The 19347-nt window shown below is 46.9% G+C and overlaps 1 protein-coding gene across 2 annotated transcripts; it reads left to right on the top strand.

Annotated features, from left to right (window-relative positions):
* Positions 1-798: 798 nt before the first annotated feature.
* Positions 799-16001, top strand: LOC121615804 (integral membrane protein 2B-like). 2 transcript variants are annotated; one of them, XM_041950244.1, is made up of 7 exons: positions 799-1021; positions 10270-10440; positions 13061-13126; positions 13599-13748; positions 14159-14269; positions 14942-15092; positions 15236-16001. In XM_041950244.1, exons 1-7 carry the CDS (start codon positions 938-940, stop codon positions 15322-15324), a joined length of 822 nt encoding a protein of 273 aa, XP_041806178.1. In that variant the 5' UTR covers positions 799-937; the 3' UTR covers positions 15325-16001. The 2 variants fall into 2 exon arrangements, with proteins under 2 accessions (XP_041806178.1, XP_041806179.1); XM_041950245.1 differs by having other exon boundaries at positions 800-1021; positions 10270-10401.
* Positions 16002-19347: the final 3346 nt, after the last annotated feature.

Below are 19347 nucleotides of genomic sequence, written 5' to 3'. Positions count from 1 at the left end.
TGGAACTGAAGAATGTGAACAATGAACAGCACCGTGATTATTTTGGATCAAAGCAGTGGAGGGGACATGCCATTTACACACGTCGAAACATCCTCACCATCAGCAACCAGGTGCCCTCGATCGATTGGTGAAAGGGATCTCGACAAACACAACTGAAATATACCTGAAACAAAATAATGAAGGACAAAGATCATTTATTTCAGGTGTGAACATGCAGGACTGAATCAACCTACAGGCACAAAGGCCCCAAGATCAGTTCAAACGCTGAACTTTTGATCATATCTGCTGACATTAAGCTTTAGTGGTGCACAGCTTCACACACATTTCAAGTCATCAGATGATCACATGGAGCACAGAGTCAGTTTGAGGCCTTCAGGGCCCCCATGGTCCACCTGGTTGGTTGTCCGGTCCAGCACGTGGAAGGAAACTGGTCATAGTGTGACAGGAAGAGGAAAGAGAAAACAGACTTACCCAAAGTACCCAGCAGTTTATAAAGCAGTGAACAGTTCTTTCACCTCCACCGGCTACAACTTGAAAATACAAAATTATATGAAATACTTTTCATACTTAAAGAACATTTTCCAGATTATACTTTTACCTGAGTAACATTTCAATGCAGTACTTTTACTAGTGATGTAGTATTTTTACAGCACGGGTTTAGTCGTTTCACTTAAGGTAAAGCTATGAATAGTTCTTTCATCACCGCTCAGTCAGAAAGTTGCCAGGTTTAGGAAGTGATGCTTTTATTTTGAATCCAAACAGGAAGTTCGGTTGTATGTCTCGGTCTAGCTTGACGCCGCTCTGATCACAACAGATCAGACTTGGCCGGAGAGAAGTGCGTCTGCGTTACTTCAGAGCAAATTCTCTCTGTTCGGTTCCGTTTCACAGTTTTTCATCGTGTTTCTCCCGCTCGGAGTTTGTCAGCGTCTCTTTCAAGATGGTTAAAGTGTCTTTTAACTCCGCTTTGGGACAGAAAGACGTGAAAAAGGACGTAGAAACTCTTCTTCCCGAGGAGGACAAAGTGAGTAGAAAATGGCTAACGGAGCTAAGTGAAGTTAGCCTGCAGCGCGTGAAGAGCTGCCGTTTGTTGTTGTGAGTCTCTGCTGTTCAGCTGCAGCTCGTCGATGCTTTAAATCAGCAGGACTCACTTTAAAGAAGCTCCAGCAGGTGTTTGACAAAGGTTTTTATCTTCGTGGTGTCGTTACAGAAGCTGTGAGTTCGGCCACTTCCTGATGCGACATTAATGTTGAGTTTGTTTGCTGGAAATGACTCGTCTGACTCTTCTTCTTCAATTCACACATTTCTGATGTAGTTTCTGCACTTTTGGGTCAGTTTTTCTGTCTGATAAAACGTTTGAAGCTCGGTGTTCACTTTGGTTTGATGATATGAGGAAACGTTGCTGTTCAGTGATCGCAGTTTAAAACAGGAAGTTTAGTTTTCAGACGTGTTTCATGTCGTTTCTGTCATCGTGTTCACTGTCAGGTTGATTTCTATTTCCCAAAGTCACAAATAGACCCGAAGAGTCTTTATTGAACAAAAGAGAACAAGCTCAGTCCTCAGTTCAGGAAATCTCATAAAAACACTTCACGGGACAAAAGGAAACTTTCTGCAACCAGTAAGAGTTTTAGAATTACCGAATTTCTACTTTGACACTTGAACGCCACATTGAATCAGTTACTGCTGCTCAACGAATTATTTTAATCCTGTTAAATGTCTTCAGCGAGATGTGGAATCACTTTTCTGTCTTGAACATCTGTCTCATCTTCTGTCAGAGCTCTAAACATCTGTCTCATCTTATGTCAGGAGTCTTAACATCTGTCTCATCTTCTGTCAGAGCTTTAAACATCTGTCTCGTCTTCTGTCAGAGCTCTAAACATCTGTCTCATCTTCTGTCAGGAGTCTGAACATCTGTCTCATCTTCTGTCAGAGCTCTAAACATCTGTCTCATCTTCTGTCAGAGCTCTAAACATCTGTCTCATCTTCTGTCAGGAGTCTGAACATCTGTCTCATCTTCTGTCAGAGCTCTAAACATCTGTCTCATCATCTGTCAGAGCTCTAAACATCTGTCTGATCTTCTGTCAGAGCTCTAAACATCTGTCTCATCTTCTGTCAGAGCTCTAAACATCTGTCTGATCTTCTGTCAGAGCTCTAAACATCTGTCTCATCATCTGTCAGAGCTCTAAACATCTGTCTCATCTTCTGTCAGAGCTCTAAACATCTGTCTCATCTTCTGTCAGAGCTTTAAACATCTGTCTCATCTTCTGTCAGAGCTCTAAACATCTCTCTCATCTTCTGTCAGAGCTCTAAACATCTGTCTCATCTTCTGTCAGGAGTCTTAACATCTGTCTCATCTTCTGTCAGAGCTTTAAACATCTGTCTCATCATCTGTCAGAGCTCTAAACATCTGTCTGATCTTCTGTCAGAGCTCTAAACATCTGTCTCATCTTCTGTCAGAGCTCTAAACATCTGTCTGATCTTCTGTCAGAGCTCTAAACATCTGTCTCATCATCTGTCAGAGCTCTAAACATCTGTCTCATCTTCTGTCAGAGCTTTAAACATCTGTCTCATCTTCTGTCAGAGCTCTAAACATCTGTCTCATCTTCTGTCAGAGCTTTAAACATCTGTCTCATCTTCTGTCAGAGCTCTAAACATCTCTCTCATCTTCTGTCAGAGCTCTAAACATCTGTCTCATCTTCTGTCAGGAGTCTGAACATCTGTCTCATCTTCTGTCAGGAGTCTGAACATCTGTCTCATCTTCTGTCAGAGCTCTAAACATCTGTCTCGTCTTCTATCAGGGCTCTAAAAATCTGTCTCATATTCTGTCAGAGCTTTAAACATCTGTCTCGTCTTCTGTCAGAGCTCTAAACATCTGTCTCATCTTCTGTCATTAGTCTGAACATCTGTCTCATCTTCTGTCAGAGCTCTAAACATCTGTCTCATCTTCTGTCATTAGTCTGAACATCTGTCTCTTCTTCTGTCAGAGCTCTAAACATCTGTCTCATCTTCTGTCATTAGTCTGAACATCTGTCTCGTCTTCTGTCAGAGCTCTAAACATCTGTCTCATCATCTGTCAGAGCTCTAAACATCTGTCTCATCTTCTGTCAGAGCTCTAAACATCTGTCTCATCTTCTGTCAGAGCTTTAAACATCTGTCTCGTCTTCTGTCAGAGCTCACTATAATATACTTTATATACTAAATCACTGTAATTTGCATATCTGGCCATGAGAAGTTTGGCTGAATCCTGCAGACTAACTGGATGAATAATTCAGCAGTTCAGACTGACTGAGGGCTGAAGCTGTTGAGGCGTAGCGTCTCTCTGGGGGAAGTCGAGTAAAAACTCCACCCTGTTGTGAAAGAAGCTGCTCTCTCTGTGCTTCAGGCTCGTGGAGGAAGTTTCAGGTTGATTCTGGGTAAACAGGTTTTTAGAGAGCTGTGAGGTTTCCAGTGTTTGGATGCGATGCATATCTCGGCTTGTTGTGGCTGCAGATGGTGCGGCGGTGGGGGTGGTGGCAGGGGTACTTGCAGTGTGATGATAACTGAAGCTTAATGTTTTCCTTCTGGGGATTGAAGTGGGTGCAAACGCAGCACTTCATGATGGAGCTGAATGTCCTTCAGCTGAGTTCGTCCAGACTTCAGGTGTGTTTGTTAATCAGCCTCTCCTCAGTTTGACTCGTCAGCTTCATGTCCGTTCATCTGTCTGCTGATTCGACTCAGCAACAAACAGCCATCATTTGTGTTTGTGCAGCATTAAAGAGCTTCATTTAGTCCCTTTGTTTAACGTCGACTGTCACAGATTCATATTGAACTTTAATCAGAGTCATACGTGATTTTAATGAGGATGAACAAAAAAAGCAAAAAAATATCAAAGGTTGAATTATTTTCTGTCCTGTAAGTTTATTCATCATCATAAAGTAGACTTCAGCGTTCAGGCTGCAGGTGAGCTCCTACGATACTGGAGCCTGATTGGCCGACAGCAGCAATAGAGTTATATCAGTTAATCATTCAAACTAATCAAATCACAAATCAAACAAGCGTCAAGTATCCGTCTTTTACCGTAAACACACGGGAAACTGCGCTCGTCAGATGCGTTTGTGAGGCGGAGCTTCACAGATCTTCATGATTTAAACTGGAGTTGAGATGTTTCCTGTCTTCGTCCTGCTGAGTGAACAGCTGATGGTCTGCTGACGTCTGAACGCTGAAAGGAAACGTGGTTTTCTGGGAGCTGGACTCTGACGGTCTGCAGGAAGGCTTTCTGAAGACCTGATAACGTGAAGTGTTCCACTGAAACGTGCGGCTGAATAAAGATGATGCTTGTTTGTGAAAGTTGGTGTCGGCTGGTGGAAAGCGATGAACTCGTTATCAGATCATGGTGCAAACAATCAAAACATCGTCATAAACTGCTTTATTTATGAAGCTTTGACCACGAAGCTCTGATGATTGTGAGCCGTAAATCACGTGTTTGAAACGCTGCATGTCGACATAGCGACAGTGTTTGTTGTTGTGTTGGCTGTAGATTCATTGATTTATTGATTAACTGGATAATCCGTCAAAGGTTCTCTGGTTCCAGCTTCTCACTTGTGGGATTTGCTTTAAATTGAATCTCTTTGAGTTTTGGTGTTGTCGTCGAATGTCATCTGATGACATCACTGCGGTCTGAACATTCACGGCGGTTTGCAGGCGACATGATTAATGAGGTCATGGAGTTTAATCGTTAGCTCGTTAGGAGGATTGTTGTTTCTGCTGGATGATCCAGATCACTGCGGGGCTGTTTACATGACTGTTCATGTGAACTTTGTGTTGGTGCTGTCCTTCGTGCAGACTTGTTGTCACACGGCGTCCTCCGCAGTTTATCAGTAGCTTCCTGTGGTCGGTGTGTGCAGGTGGAGGGAACGCCCAGGAGCTTGTTTGGGTCGGTCTTCAGTCCCAGAGGATCCGCTTCGAGCTGCCGGTGGGTTACCAGATTTCTGTCCCTGCTACGAGCTCTCGTGCAGGTGACTCGTCAGAAAACGCCGGCCTGGTGTCCCACACTGCATCTCTGCAGGGTTTAGACCTGAACCCATTAGCAGATTAACCAGTCCAGAATGCTGAACGTGCCCTCGTGGCCTCAGTATTTTCTGCTTCTCTCACCTGATGGTGAAAAGTTAATTGTGTTAATTGGATTGTTTGTGGTTGGGAGGACATTTATAGACCAGCTTGTACATGTCGATCATTTCCTGTCTGCGCTTTAACGAAGGCGAAATCACCAGCGAGCTGCGTCAGCCAGGTCGCCTACAGACCAGCGTTAGCGGACCACAGTCCAGGTCTGTTCCTGGGCTGCTCTGCGTTGTGGTCTGAGGCGGGTGGACGGCTTGAAAAGGATTACAGTTTAATCGGTTAGAGAGCGACTCATCCGGAGAGCTCGAGGAGCCTCCCGCAGGGCGCCGGCCGCTAAAACGCAAGAAGAAGAAGGAAGATTAACCAGCTGAGCAGAGGACCCTCCCCCCCAGACGCCCTTCACCCAGTCCTGACCCGGCAAACACAACAAGACCTCCTCACAACACGACCTGCCATCTTGGCAAATGTTTCAATCAATTGATAATTGATAATGAAAATAATGATGTCCTGAAGTCTGAGTCCACCCTGAGGGGGGCCTCACCCCGTTCATGGACGTGGTCTCTGGGACTGACCCGTCTCTGTGGTCCGCCGCCTCGCTGAGCTCAGAGCGGAGGATGGAGTTTCATGTGGATCCGCTAACAGAGTGAAACGAAACCCGGGTCCGGGACACCGACACTCACCTGTCTCCACGGAGACAAACACAAGCTGCTCTCGAGACGCCGCAGGCTGATCCGCTTAAGACATGAACCAGGTTCAGGATCAGGGGAAACAGAGACCAGTCACATGTTTGCACACTGGTTATTGATGAGAGCGGTTTCAGATTCCTCAGATCTAAAACCATCAAATCTGGATCAGTTTTTTATACTTTATGTGACAAACATCTCAGAACAGACAAACTCTGAACCGATCATGTGACAACAAAAGAGACGAATAAGACGGAGGGAGACAGAAGACGCCAGCAAGGTGGAGAGACTGTAAGGGACAGGAAATATTAACACCAGGTCAACATTTAAACCTTTCAAAGCGACAAACTGATGAATTCGTTCAGAATCGTTCATTTGACCTGAAGAAACCTGGAGGACGGAAACACGAAGTCCTGCTCGCTCACCTGGTGGCTCACCTGGTGGCTCACCTGGTGGCTCACCTGCTCGATCACCTGCTCGCTCACCTGGCAGGCCAGTAGGTGAGTGCAGGGCTGTCAAAAGACTTGCTGGGGCCCGGGGACAAGAGACCATCATAGGCCCCCCCGTGAATGTAAACTTTCAGTGTTAGCGGCAGTTGTTCACTTACCGACATACCGTCCACAGCCAACTCTAGCCCTAATTCTCTGGCTTCTTGTCCCCCTTTTAAAAACTTCATCATTTTTTCTTGTTCACCTCTATGATCTTCCTCTCTTTTTCTTTTCTTTTCTGCGCACCCGATTTTTACGTAATTTTTACGTAAATTTCCTGCTTCAGGGCACGCATGTAGCGTCGCCTTAAGTGCGCCAGAGCGGGGTCAAACCATTCTCTGCTAAAGACGGGGGGTCGGGGTGCAAAAAAAGGAAAATATATATATTTGAAATATTTAATATGTTAAAGTTTTTAAGTATATGTTGAGTAGAAAATAATATTTAATTCTTCAGGCAATGATTTAATTAAAAAGAAATATGTGAATGTAAAGTAAAATAAATTAAGAGTCATTCAGGGGCCCCTATGGTCCTGAGGCCCGGGACAACATACCCGGTTGCCCCCCCCGTCGACGGGCTTGGGTGAGTGACAGCAGCGGTCCAGGTTCAGATCTGACCCGTGTCCTCTGGCTGCTTGTTGTCTCTGTCTCTCCGACCTGTCCACTCTGTCTCGTCAGACGTGAGGATTTGCTGCTTCTCTCAGTTTCTTATAGACTCAAAGTGTTCTGGACCACAGTCGTTCAGATCCGTCAGCAGCTGCAGAGAGTCCGCAGACATAACGACTGATTGATTAATTAAAGAGGAATGTGGTCGTTAATTGGATCGTATATCAGAGCGTGTTTGGGCCTCTTTGACTCCACAAGTCCACCGCTGATAGAAGCAGATCTGATCAACCAGACTCGCACACAGTCCAGGCTCCAGGTGGCCCTCAAACCACGTGAGGATCTTTTACTCCTCAGACCGGCGAGTCGGGCTGAGAAGATCTCGTCTGTCGATTGATCGGCAAGTCGATCAGAGGTTTGAAGCAGTTGATCAGTAAAGCGCAGACCGTCTCAGAGAGGGGATCCAGTGATCCGGAGTGTCTCTGACGGTACATGCCGTTCCTGCTGTGAGTGACGTCGACATTCTTCTCTGTGTTGACACACGGCGAGTTAACGAGGGCGTGTGCCGAAGCTCGTCTGCGGGCCTGTTCGCTCTTGTCGGTGGAGCTTGTTGTGAAACAGGAAGATGACCGCGTTCGCAGTTATGAAGTTGTTTTCAGACGCTCGGTGAGAGTCCGATCATCAGAAACCTGCTGCGAAACGAAGCAGAACGAGACGGCGTATGAAGCTGATCGTGGTCGTTTCGAGCTGCTCGTTAATGGCGGCTGCTGTGTGGGTCTAGTTCCTGTTTGTGGGGATCAGTTCTGCCTTTGGGCCTCATTCCCGACCACACTGGTGTTTATTTATGATTCGAGCTGGTCGACCTCGGACTCACCTGTGTTTGCTGCCTGACAGACACACTTCAGGTTTAATGTCGTCGTGTGTCTGTTGGCGAGGTTCAGGCAGGTCGAACTTCCTCTTCCTCTTTCTGTGTTTCGCCTTCACTTCCTCTTCTGTTCCTTGAAGTCGGAGGATGTGTGAGTGGAACTGACCTGTGATCAGCAGGGACGACCCGAGCTGTGCAGCGATTAGTGTTTCTGCCGGGCTGTCGGACTCTACGGTTAGCTTCTCGGTCAGCGTGTTTCTCTTCATCGCTGCTTCCTCTTTTCTCCTCATATTTAATCTAACCGAACACTCTCTGCTTCCCCTTTTCTGAGCGTTTGTCCTCGCTCGGCCGCCCGTCACAGCGGCGTCACGCAGCTTTTGTCCCGCTGTCTGTAAACTGAGGCCGTTTTGTCTGTGCAGCCGAGGTGTTCTGGCTTGTTGTGCTTCTGAGCTGGAAATGCTGAGTCATGCTCCACATTTATCAGCCCGTAAACGCTGAAACAGACGCTGTCGTCCATGCGGTGCTGCTCTACGGACCGAACAGACACTGGTCAATCCGGTGGTTCGGATCCAGTCAGCATTGAACAGGTCTCAGGTCTGCGTGACGCCGTTTATTTGAATGGCTGTCGTGTTTGTTTGTCGTGTTCACTGTGACTAAAAGCCGTTTACATGAAGAGAAAGTTTCAGTGTTTGCAGAGCTGAGAGCAGATGTTTCAGCTTCCTGTCCGGCTCTTCCTGCTTTGTGCTGTTTGTTCAGGAGCAGCGGGAGGAAGCGTGTGTGTGTCCGTGTGTTAGGAAGTGTGGGATTGTGGGAAAAAATCAGAGGGTGGTGGACCAGCAGAATGTCAGAAATGATCAGAGGTGGAGCCGCTGGTGTTTTTCTGGAGCTCTAAACTCCTTCAACAAGAATTTAAAGATCTGTGATTGGACGTTTCATAACAAAATGCACCCTGGGAGTTGTAGTGAACTGCAGGATTGTACTTTTTATCAAACAGGCAGATATTTTGTTTTATTTTAAAGAGCTTTTTCATTTATTTTTACTTCTGGATCAACGTTATGGGAGATTATTCGCATTTGTGTTATTTCATGAACTTCAGCTCTCGTTTAGGAACAGCGAGTCATTCTTCAGGAACCACAGCTTCAGTCAGTGAGAGTGGAAATAAAAAAAGGCTTTTGTCTGAGTTTCTGTCAGCTGTTTTCAGGCTCAACGACGACAGAGCAGAGCAAACAGAGCTCCAGGTAAACGATCCCACCTCTCCCAGCGTCAGAAAGCCAGAGTCCACCGCTGTCTGATGATAAGCTCCGTTTCCTGAATATTTACCCACAATCCTCCTGTCCTCAAGTCTCAAGTTTCTCCTAGAAACACGCACACACACTCTCACACAGTGTTTCCATGACACCGGCAGAAATCTGCTGGTCTTTTAAAAAGATTCACAGGTCCGATCGTTCCCATCGTCCTGTGTTCACAGGTATCTGCAGCCGTGCTAGCAGCTCTGTGACGCTAGCATCAGCATGCTAACATGCTAACAGTGGTGGTAAACAGAACGAGGGCCCGCTCGTAGTAGTAACACCAGCTCCAGAGGAGGAAACTCCACCAGACACCACGTTCACTGTCTTACTTCGGCACGTTAGCATGCTAACAACTGCTAATTAGCCGTAAACACGAAGCAGAGTTGAGGGCAGGAAGTGAAAACATTTTTATTCATTATCAATTTGACAGTTTAACACAGAAGGAGTCACTGAAATGTCACATTAGGCAGATTTATTGTTAAATATTACATCTGATACCAGGATTACATCATATTACATTAATCTGATTACTTCACTTCGTCAGTTACAAAGATTCTGGAACGCATCGGCCCAAAACCCCCAAATATTAGATTCAATAAAACATAAACTGTTGTGGTCTCAATGTTAGTGGTTGTCGTGTTTGTCTCTCGCCCCCCCTCCGCTGTTCGCTCTGCTCCTCTGCGGTGCTGGAGCGTGGAAGGGGGCGGGCCAAATCTCCTGGCTGCTTCTGAGACACACCTGAGCTGCACTGGCTCGTCAGTCAGCGGCCACTTCAGCCAGCTCCTCCACCTGCTCAGGGCCGGTGGTGCCCCCACGTGTCTGCCCCCCACGTGTCTGCCCCCACGTGTCTCGCCACGCTGCGAGCCTTGTCTCCTTCCTCGCTTCCAGCTCCTGTGCCTTCTTGAGTTTGTTCAGTTTGTTTTTTACACCAGCGTCTTCACACTGTCTGGTTGAGGTTTGTTCTGCAGGCTGAGCTTCACCGCTCTTCCTCTCACAGAGGACGCAGAGGTCTGTTGTCTTTTCCTCCATCAGTTAAAAAAGCTTCATGTTTCATTGGTTGACTGAGCGGCTGAAGAAATCAGATGTGGTTCAGGGTCTGGAGGCCGGCAGATGTGGACCTGCGGTGGTTGAAGTGGTGGAGATAAATGATGATCAGACACATGCTGGCCTCTGAGGGTTTCCTTTTTGAATCATGTGTTTTTTTAGGCCGGCCTCTCTGAATGATAAATGTCGTCTTCCTCCGTCCTGCAGGATGCCGAGGCCGCTCTGCCGGTGCGTCACCAGTCTCGGGCCTGGTGCTGGTGCATGTGCCTGGGTCTCGCCCTCATGCTGTCCGGAGTGGTGGTCGGAGGAGTTTACCTGTACCACTACTACATCCCGGAGGTGAGCAGCCAGTCCCAACAAGGCTGGGACGATGGAGAGGTAAATTAAATGATAGTGAAAATGTCAAAGGATCTGGATGGAAACAGTAAAGGTGTTCCATTAGCCCGAAGGCACGACGACTCACAGCTTTCATGGTTTCTTATTGTCGTGTCGAGGGATTAATGTAGACGCCCCGGGAAGAGTCAGCTGCCAAAAAAAACATCTTCAGGAGGAGGTGGGAACTGACAGACTGGACAGGTTGGAGCAGGTAGCCTGATGTGAGCTGTGCTCCACCTACCTGGGCAGGTGTGAATGGATAAACAGATTAATAACTGCAGCAGGATTGAAGAGGAGGGGCAGGAATCAGGCCAAACAAACATCAGTAAGTCTTCAGGCGTTATCACAGAGTTGATCTGAACTCATTTAACGACTGAAAGTCTGCAGCATTCAGCCGTTCGTCACACTCCAGAGAAGATCCAGAACGTGGACCTTCACCGTTAGAGGCTTGTGCTGCTGAGGATTTATACTGTTTTACCTCGAGGAGTTTCTATTATTTTGTCCACACCATGTATATCAAAGAGAGCAGACTAAATATTAGAGACACGTCTCAGTATAAGACAACACAGTTCAACGTTATCACAAACTGCATCCTCCTAAATACTCTACAGCTGGGACAACAGGTCTCTGTGGCCTTCATGAAGGAGGATTTATTACAGCGTTAGACTAATAATAACCTGAGCTGCAGCAATGAGTCGAAGAATCGATTCATTCAAAAAAGTCTGATGGTTCCAGCGTCTCTAAGGAGAAGCGCCTGCTTCCTGTGGCGATGTAGATTAAGTGTCGTGTTGCTCAGGCTGAACGAGACATTTGATGACATGGTTACCTACAGAGAAGAAGAAGTGTTGCCGTGGTCGCGTCGCTGCCGGACTGGAGAGGATTTACTTCCATGTCTCTGCTCCTCCGAGTTTAACGAGCTGTGATACAGAGAAGCTTTAAAGATGAAAAGTCACCATGTGGTAATGTCTGTTTTTGACAAATTCAGTGAGTTAATGCATCAGAAATCAAGTCACTTCATCACATGGATGCGAAAACTCTGTTGATCCAAAGTCACCACGAAACCACGACAAAGGATACAGAGATGTTAACGTTCCACCTCAGTTTAATCTGATGAACACAGCAGAAATGATTCTGTTCTAGGTCTGTTTGATTTGCAGTGATCCGGGTTCACTGCATCCACACCTGCTGCAGTGATCCGGTTCACTGCATCCAGTGATCCGGTTCGGTGCATCCACACCTGCTGCAGTGATCCAGTTCATTGCATCCAGTGATCCAGTTTACTCCAGCCACACCTGCTGCAGTGATCCGGTTCACTGCATCCACACCTGCTGCAGTGATCTGGGTTCCTGCATCCAGTGATCCGGTTCACTGCATACACACCTGCTGCAGTGATCCGGGTTCACTGCATCCACACCTGCTGCAGTGATCCGGTTCACTGCATCCACACCTGCTGCAGTGATCCGGGTTCACTGCATCCAGTGATCCGTTTCACTGCATTCAAACCTGCTGCAGTGATCCGGGTTCACTGCATCCAGTGATCCGGGTTCACTGCATCCAGTGATCCGGGTTCACTGCATCCAGTGATCCGGTTCACTGCATCCACACCTGCTGCAGTGATCCGGGTTTACTGCATCCACACCTGCTGCAGTGATCTGGGTTCCTGCATCCAGTGATCCGTTTCACTGCATCCACACCTGCTGCAGTGATCCGGGTTCCTGCATCCAGTGATCCTGTTCACTGCATCCACACCTGCTGCAGTGATCTGGGTTCACTGCATCCAGTGATCCGGGTTCACTGCATCCAGTGATCCGGTTCACTGCATCCACACCTGCTGCAGTGATCCGGGTTCACTGCATCCACACCTGCTGCAGTGATCTGGTTCTCTGCATCCAGTGATCCGGTTCGGTGCATCCACACCTGCTGCAGTGATCCAGTTCATTGCATCCAGTGATCCAGTTTACTCCATCCACACCTGCTGCAGTGATCCGGTTCACTGCATCCACACCTGCTGCAGTGATCTGGGTTCCTGCATCCAGTGATCCGGTTCACTGCATCCACACCTGCTGCAGTGATCCCGGTTCACTGCATCCACACCTGCTGCAGTGATCCGGTTCACTGCATCCACACCTGCTGCAGTGATCCGGTTCACTGCATCCAGTGATCCGTTTCACTGCATTCAAACCTGCTGCAGTTATCCGGGTTCACTGCATCCAGTGATCCGGGTTCACTGCATCCAGTGATCCGGTTCAATGCATCCACACCTGCTGCAGTGATCCGGGTTTACTGCATCCACACCTGCTGCAGTGATCCGGGTTCCTGCATCCAGTGATCCGTTTCACTGCATCCACACCTGCTGCAGTGATCCGGGTTCCTGCATCCAGTGATCCGTTTCACTGCATCCACACCTGCTGCAGTGATCCGGGTTCCTGCATCCAGTGATCCTGTTCACTGCATCCACACCTGCTGCAGTGATCCGGGTTCACTGCATCCAGTGATCCGGGTTCACTGCATCCAGTGATCCGGTTCACTGCATCCACACCTGCTGCAGTGTTCTGGGCTCACTCTTGTGTTCTGTCTCCTTTGTCATGTTGTGTGTTTTGGCCTGGTTCCCTGGGCTCTGCAGGAGCAGGTGTTCGTGTGCGGGGTGGCGTACCGGGAGCAAGACTTGATGATACAGGAGGAAGAGGAGGTATGATGCTGTGCAACAACCCTTCACATGCTACAGGGTCCGGGGTACAGGGACCATCACTTCATTATTTTCACTACATGTGACATGAGCTCACTCACACCAGCATAATTAATATCTGATTGATTGATGGACTGAGGTACTGAATTGACTTCAGCCTGCAGTGGATTTAAATCTGTGTACACACACATTATTGATCAAGTCACACTCCACACAAATGACAAATATAACTTGGACCAAACGTAGTTTTTTTTGGTCAACAGAAAATCAATCAGCAGCAAAATTTATTGTGGAGGTAAATTTTTCCGTCAAGTTAAAAGACCAAATGTTGTTGTTCAGACATTACTTTGGGTTTGTACTAAATTACTAAATTCACACTGTGAGCCAATGAGCTGCAGAGAGCCGAATCAGTGCGGTGCTCCATTCTCCATCCTCATCCTGACCAGTTGATTAACTGGCTGAAACTGGTTTGCAGGTGGAGGTGGAGCTGCCAAACCAGTACCACCTGCGGCAGCTGGAGGAGAGGGTCCAGGTGCTGGAGAAGGAGCAGGTGGAGCTCATCAATATCCCTGTGCCCGACTTTGATAACGGAGACCCCGCGGACATCGTCCATGACTTCCAGCGGGTGAGACGCCTCAAAGATAACGAAGCTCCGCCCCCAGCCTGTCGTTACAGATGTCATGTTTCAACATCTCATGTCAATTATTTTGGAATGTAAATACGTCTTATTACAAGGACATGAAAAGATCTGTGTGACAGACAACAGTTAAACTCTCAGATAAAACTCTTAATGTGAAAAATATACTGGAACTATTTCCTTCATGGTGGTCAAAATAAAATGATGCATACATCAGTGCAGCGGGTAAAATGTGGATAAAAGCCTGTCTCTAATAAAAGCCCTGTGGTCTCTGGCGCTGATGTAAAAAAAGGTTGTGAAAGTTACATTTTCACAAAAAGCAAGTTCATTTTTATTAAAAAGTGAAAAATACTGCTTTGTAACTGCTAGTCGTGTTGGTTTGTTCTCTCCTGTCTCAGAGGTTGACGGCCTACCTGGACCTGAGTCTGAACAAGTGCTACGTCATCCCGCTCAACACCTCCATCGTCATGCCTCCCAGAGACCTTGTGGAGCTGCTCGTCAACATCAAGGTAAGAGACGAGTCCTCTGCAGCTGAGCGATGGACAGAAAGGCCGATTCCCTGATTACAAACCTCACAGGAGCTTATAATAATATTTGTAAATGTGCGTGTAAAAGGACTTCAGAGCTCCGGCCGGCCCGGCCGTCAGGTTCGGGTCAGGCGTCCTGCTGTTAGCTTAAAGGAATCATTCAGGGTTTTTGGAAATGAGCTTGTTTGATTTCATGTCAGAAGAGTCAGACGAGATGATCGACACCTGTGAACAGAGCCAGGGTAGTCGTTTCCAGGCTGTATGCTAAGCTAAGCTAAGCAGCTGCTGGCTGTAACTTCATATTTAAAGCTAAATAATGATCTCATCAAACTCTGTGCAGCTTAGACGCTCCTCTGTGTGATCGTTTGAAACACGACTGCATCAGTTAGCAGTTGAACCAGACTGATGTTTACAGATGTTTAGAATCAGAACAGACGCTTCAGGTGTCAGATCAGAGCATGAAGAGAAACAGTCCACTGATCACAGATCAGGTTCAAAAAGAAACACAAACTGAACCAGGTGACACCAGGTAAGAAACGAGACAGGGACTGTGAACGTCACAGGAGTCAAAGGAGGAGTGTGAAGGGTTAGTGGTCTCAGCGGTGACTCCTCACCTCGATGCTCAGTATTTGTTCTGGTCATTGCTCCGCCCAGGACGGCACCTACCTGCCTCAGTCCTACCTGGTCCACGAGGAGATGATCGTGACCGAGCGCCTGGAGCACGTCGACCAGCTCGGCTACTTCATCTACAACCTCTGCCGCGGCAAAGACACCTTCAAGCTGCAGCGCAGAGACAGGATCCTGGGTGAGGACAGGAAGCACATGAAACCATCTGAGTTTCTTCATCACACACAGCTGATCAGACCTCCTCTTCCTCCTCGGCCTCGGAGCCTCGCGGGGATCGTACCCTCTGCCTCAGCTCGTTAACTCTCTCTGGTTGTCTTGCAGGTATGCAGAAGCGTGAAGCGCTGAACTGCCACAAGATTCGTCACTTCGAGAACAAGTTTGTGGTGGAAACTGTGATCTGTGAGCCCTGAGAGCGCTCGCGGCCTCGCGGCCCCGCGGCCCCTCTTCCAGTCACTGGCGTGCAGTGAGATCTGTGTTTCTAACCCTCGCCTGTCGTTTCTTCTGTCCTTTACTTCAGGTTGAGCGAGTGAGATGAGTGAAACGTGGAGCTGTTTGATAAATACTCATTGATTGTGTGAAAAGTCGCCTGTTTTCTGTTGGGATCTTCTTTGGAATCGACATCTTTTCATGAAATAATTAGCTAAAAGTCAGCCGAGTATAAAATTATTTTAATCAAAATAACTGCAATTATAGCAATAGACAAGGGAAATGTAGTTTGGCTTTCTTTCAGTCCAGACGTGTGAGGTTTCAGGAGGGGGGGCAGCTTTCGTACCGCTCGTCCTGGTTTGTGAACAGACTCTTTTTGTATTTCATCTGCTGTAGCTTTTAATAACACTGCACGTGTTCTTCTTAACTGGAAAATGATCTTAAAATAAGCGTGTGGACACGAGCTTCTCTCATTTAGCTTTAAAATGAGTCTGAAATGGAAGCGGGGGACGTTACGACACACTTATGTTAAAATCTTTTTCTCAGGGATCGTCTGTTTGAATGTTAATTTTTTAATAACTCTTCTTGTACTAATTTGTGTATATAATCTCTTTAAAGATATGAACAGACCAACACAATAAACAAAACAGAAAAAACTAAATGCTGTCATTGTCTGAAATCTTTGCATTAGCAGTTTGTTCCCGCTCGGCCTCTGTTAGCAACCTTAGCTGCAGGGACACCGCCGGCGGCGGACTCTGTGGTCCAGACTGAAGAGTCTTTATCATTTTGTACGGCGTTCATGGTCCTCAGAGGATGCGCCTGCTAAATGTAGTGATGTTTCCTCTAGCGAGGTTCAGGGAACTGTTGGATCATGTTCTCCTCAGCTTTATTGATCCTCTGACTGCTCATCCGGCGCCACCATCAGGTCAACATGTTCATGTTCCCAACACTTTGGTTTATGATCAAAGCAAATGCTAACACGCTAACCCGAGATGGTGAACATGGCAGCCTTTACTGCTGCTAAACATCAGTATGTTAGCATTGTCACTGTGAGCATGTTAGCATGCTGAAGTTAGCATTTAGCTAGCTCGAGGCTCGAGGACGACTGTAGACTGTCGGAGCTTCTCTGCTCACGTCGGTCAAATCTTTTCTATTCGTGATGTTTACCAATGTGAGATCAGCAGGAAGTGGACAGTCTAAAGTAGTGACGTCCACATCAGTACCAGCAGTACAAAGCAACTGAGTACATTTACTTTAGTACTGCACTCATTTTCTGTTAATTTCTACTTCTAAATATTGTGTAAGTACAACACGTTGTTAAAGATTAAACCAGTGGTATCCTTAGTACAAACGCCACAGTAAAAATACTCAGTTACAAGTAAAACTACTGCACTGAAAATATTACTGACATAAAGTACTGAGTGCAGTAAACCGTCCCTGTGACTGTTCTCCTGTTCTACTGTTCTCCTGTTCCACTGTTCTCCTGTTCTCCTGTTCTGCTGTTCTACCGTTCTGCTGTTCTCCTGTTCTACTGTTCTCCTGTTCTTCTGTTCTCCTGTTCTCCTGTTCTACTGTTCTCCTGTTCTACTGTTCTCCTGTTCTTCTGTTCTCCTGTTCTCCTGTTCTACTGTTCTCCTGTTCTTCTGTTCTCCTGTTCTGCTGTTCTACTGTTCTCCTGTTCTCCTGTTCTACAGTTCTCCTGTTCTGCTGTTCTACAGTTCTCCTGTTCTGCTGTTCTGCTGTTCTCCTGTTCTGCTGTTCTCCTGTTCTCATTAGATTATTGTGACTCAGTCTTCATTATTATTTCCTCCATTAATCGATCGATCGTTTGGTTGATTGACACTTTGAGTACAGATAATACTTTTGTTCTTCAGTAGAATGTTTTTGCAGGACTTCTACTTGTAAAGAAGTATTTTTGCATTGTTGTATTGGTACTTAAAATCTGAGTACTTCTCCTGCAACTGTAGTACACAGTGTTTATAGTATTATCATAGAGCTGCTGTAGGCGGCTTGTGTATTTGTACACAGCGACAGTGTCATCATGTGACCGACTGTAGCGTCACCTCAGAGGACTGACCCCGGATCAGCTGTCACGGCTCAACCTGTCATTTGATCACAGTGGAAATGTGTCCCTGATTAAAGCTGCACTCATCAGAGGGACCTGGCACAGGAGGATCATGGGAAATGGCCAGGTGGTTAGCGTTGGAGTGTCACCTTGAAGGATCCAGCTCAGCGGTCATGTGACCGCTGCAGACACTGCAGCCTGTTGCATCATCGACCCTTCTACAGATTCTTCTCTGTGTCATAAACTGGACTTCATCACCTTTTTAAATCAGACACAAAGATGGAGGAGAGTTTGGACAACAAAATAAAACATGCAGAGTTTATATCGCACCGTTCACACAAAACATGAACCTCAGAGAACAAGACACAGAAACAGGAAACGGTAAAAGAAAAAGGCCACCTGAGAGTTAAACTGTTCATTAAAAACATTCAGCAGCAAAATAATCTAATAAAAAAATCATTAAAGGCACAAAAGGTCAGTCAGAAACGGCACATTTGACCTTTACAGACGTCTGCAGACGAGACATTTAATCAACCAACGAAGACATTTAGATCATTAAAGGTCAGTCAGAACAACATGTTGCACACTGTAAGAAGTGATGGCAGAAAAAGGCTGTTTGAACCGGGTCTGTCCTCTGGAGTCTGTGGCCAGGCTGCTCCTCAGAGTTCTGGAAACTGGAAGAAAAGCAGAAGATCAGTGACGGAGGAGGATGCTGGGAGGCCGTGCAGCGCAGCCACGACCGGAGCTTTTAGTCGCTGCTCGATGGGTGACAATCTCAACAGCGACTGGAGGGATTCATTCATGTTCATGTTCCCCAGAGGATGGATCTTCAGGACTTTGGTGATTTTCTGACTTCCTGTTGCTCCATCAGCAGGTCAGAAGTGTCACTCATCCATCTCTCAGCGAAGCTCTCCTCACTGTGATGTTCACAACACACAGCCAGACCTCATCATCGGTTGATGATGAAGACGATGCAGAGCGATCGCTGTCCCGGAGCTGAAGGCTACGTCACCGCCGTCCCTCAGCGGCAGGGGGAAACCGTTAGCCTAGCTCCATCACCATAGAAACTACACCTTTCTAACAGCTGCTAAGATGTCTGACTGGTGAAGAAGTCGCCGGTACAACCGGGCGTCAGGTCGGTGGAATCTGGATTCTGATCGTGTTTCTGAGGATTGAAAAGCTTTGAGGAGCCGCCATGTTTCTGCATGTGTGTGTGAAGACAAAGAGCTTCAATCAGGCCAAAGAGAAACTGCAGCAAGTGAACTGAACACACTCAGCCTGGTTTGACTTCTGATCCATTAAACACAAAACTGTGACTCTTCCACGTCTAAACTGCATGAACTCTGTTCAGTACACACTAATCCTCATGGTACGCTGTTTTAACAGTTAATGTAGAAACTGTACACGTGTAGCAGCTTTATGCAAAGAGAAAACTGCGACTTGGGAACATCGACACTTCAGAAACAGGAAGCTGACGGTCTTTGTTAAGACCGATCGCTCTGCAGCTGCTTCACCACAACGTATTACTCCATTTCCTCTGTGGAGAGCAGAGTGAGAGAATAATGTGCACCATCAGCACACTGATGATCAGCAGCGTTCAGCCTGGATCCTGACTGCTGTCGCTACTCTTCATCTGTCCTCCTGCTCACCCTCATCTGTCTCATTCCGTCTTTTAGAGGCCTGAAAGTCAAACCGTCCAGTCAGTCAGAGAAAAAGACGATTAAAGAAGTGTGGAAAATAAATGCAGTGAATTTGATTCGATGCAAACAGGTGACCCCTCTGATCTCTGCTGTGACCTGTGAGGGGCTGCTGACCCGCAGGTTGAGAACCACTGCTGTGAACTGGAACTACAGTGTCTGAACCAGAACACACATTAAACACACAGCCGAGTACATTCAACTGTACTTTAGTATTTTCTTTTTATTCCACTTAATACTTCTAC

Source organism: Chelmon rostratus, chromosome 13, assembly GCF_017976325.1.
Source record: "Chelmon rostratus isolate fCheRos1 chromosome 13, fCheRos1.pri, whole genome shotgun sequence".
Lineage (NCBI taxonomy): Eukaryota > Metazoa > Chordata > Actinopteri > Chaetodontiformes > Chaetodontidae > Chelmon > Chelmon rostratus.
The sequence above is the reverse complement of the archived record's forward strand: the minus strand, read 5'-3'. Positions and strand labels throughout refer to the sequence as shown.

Bases quoted from the DNA above. Each gene is read 5' to 3' on its own strand.
- LOC121615804 (XM_041950244.1), top strand. From the start codon at position 938: ATGGTTAAAGTGTCTTTTAACTCCGCTTTGGGACAGAAAGACGTGAAA. The intron at 1,022-10,269 runs GTGAGTAGAAAA...TCCGTCCTGCAG, and splicing joins TTCTTCCCGAGGAGGACAAA to GATGCCGAGGCCGCTCTGCC. The intron at 10,441-13,060 runs GTAAATTAAATG...TGGGCTCTGCAG, and splicing joins AAGGCTGGGACGATGGAGAG to GAGCAGGTGTTCGTGTGCGG.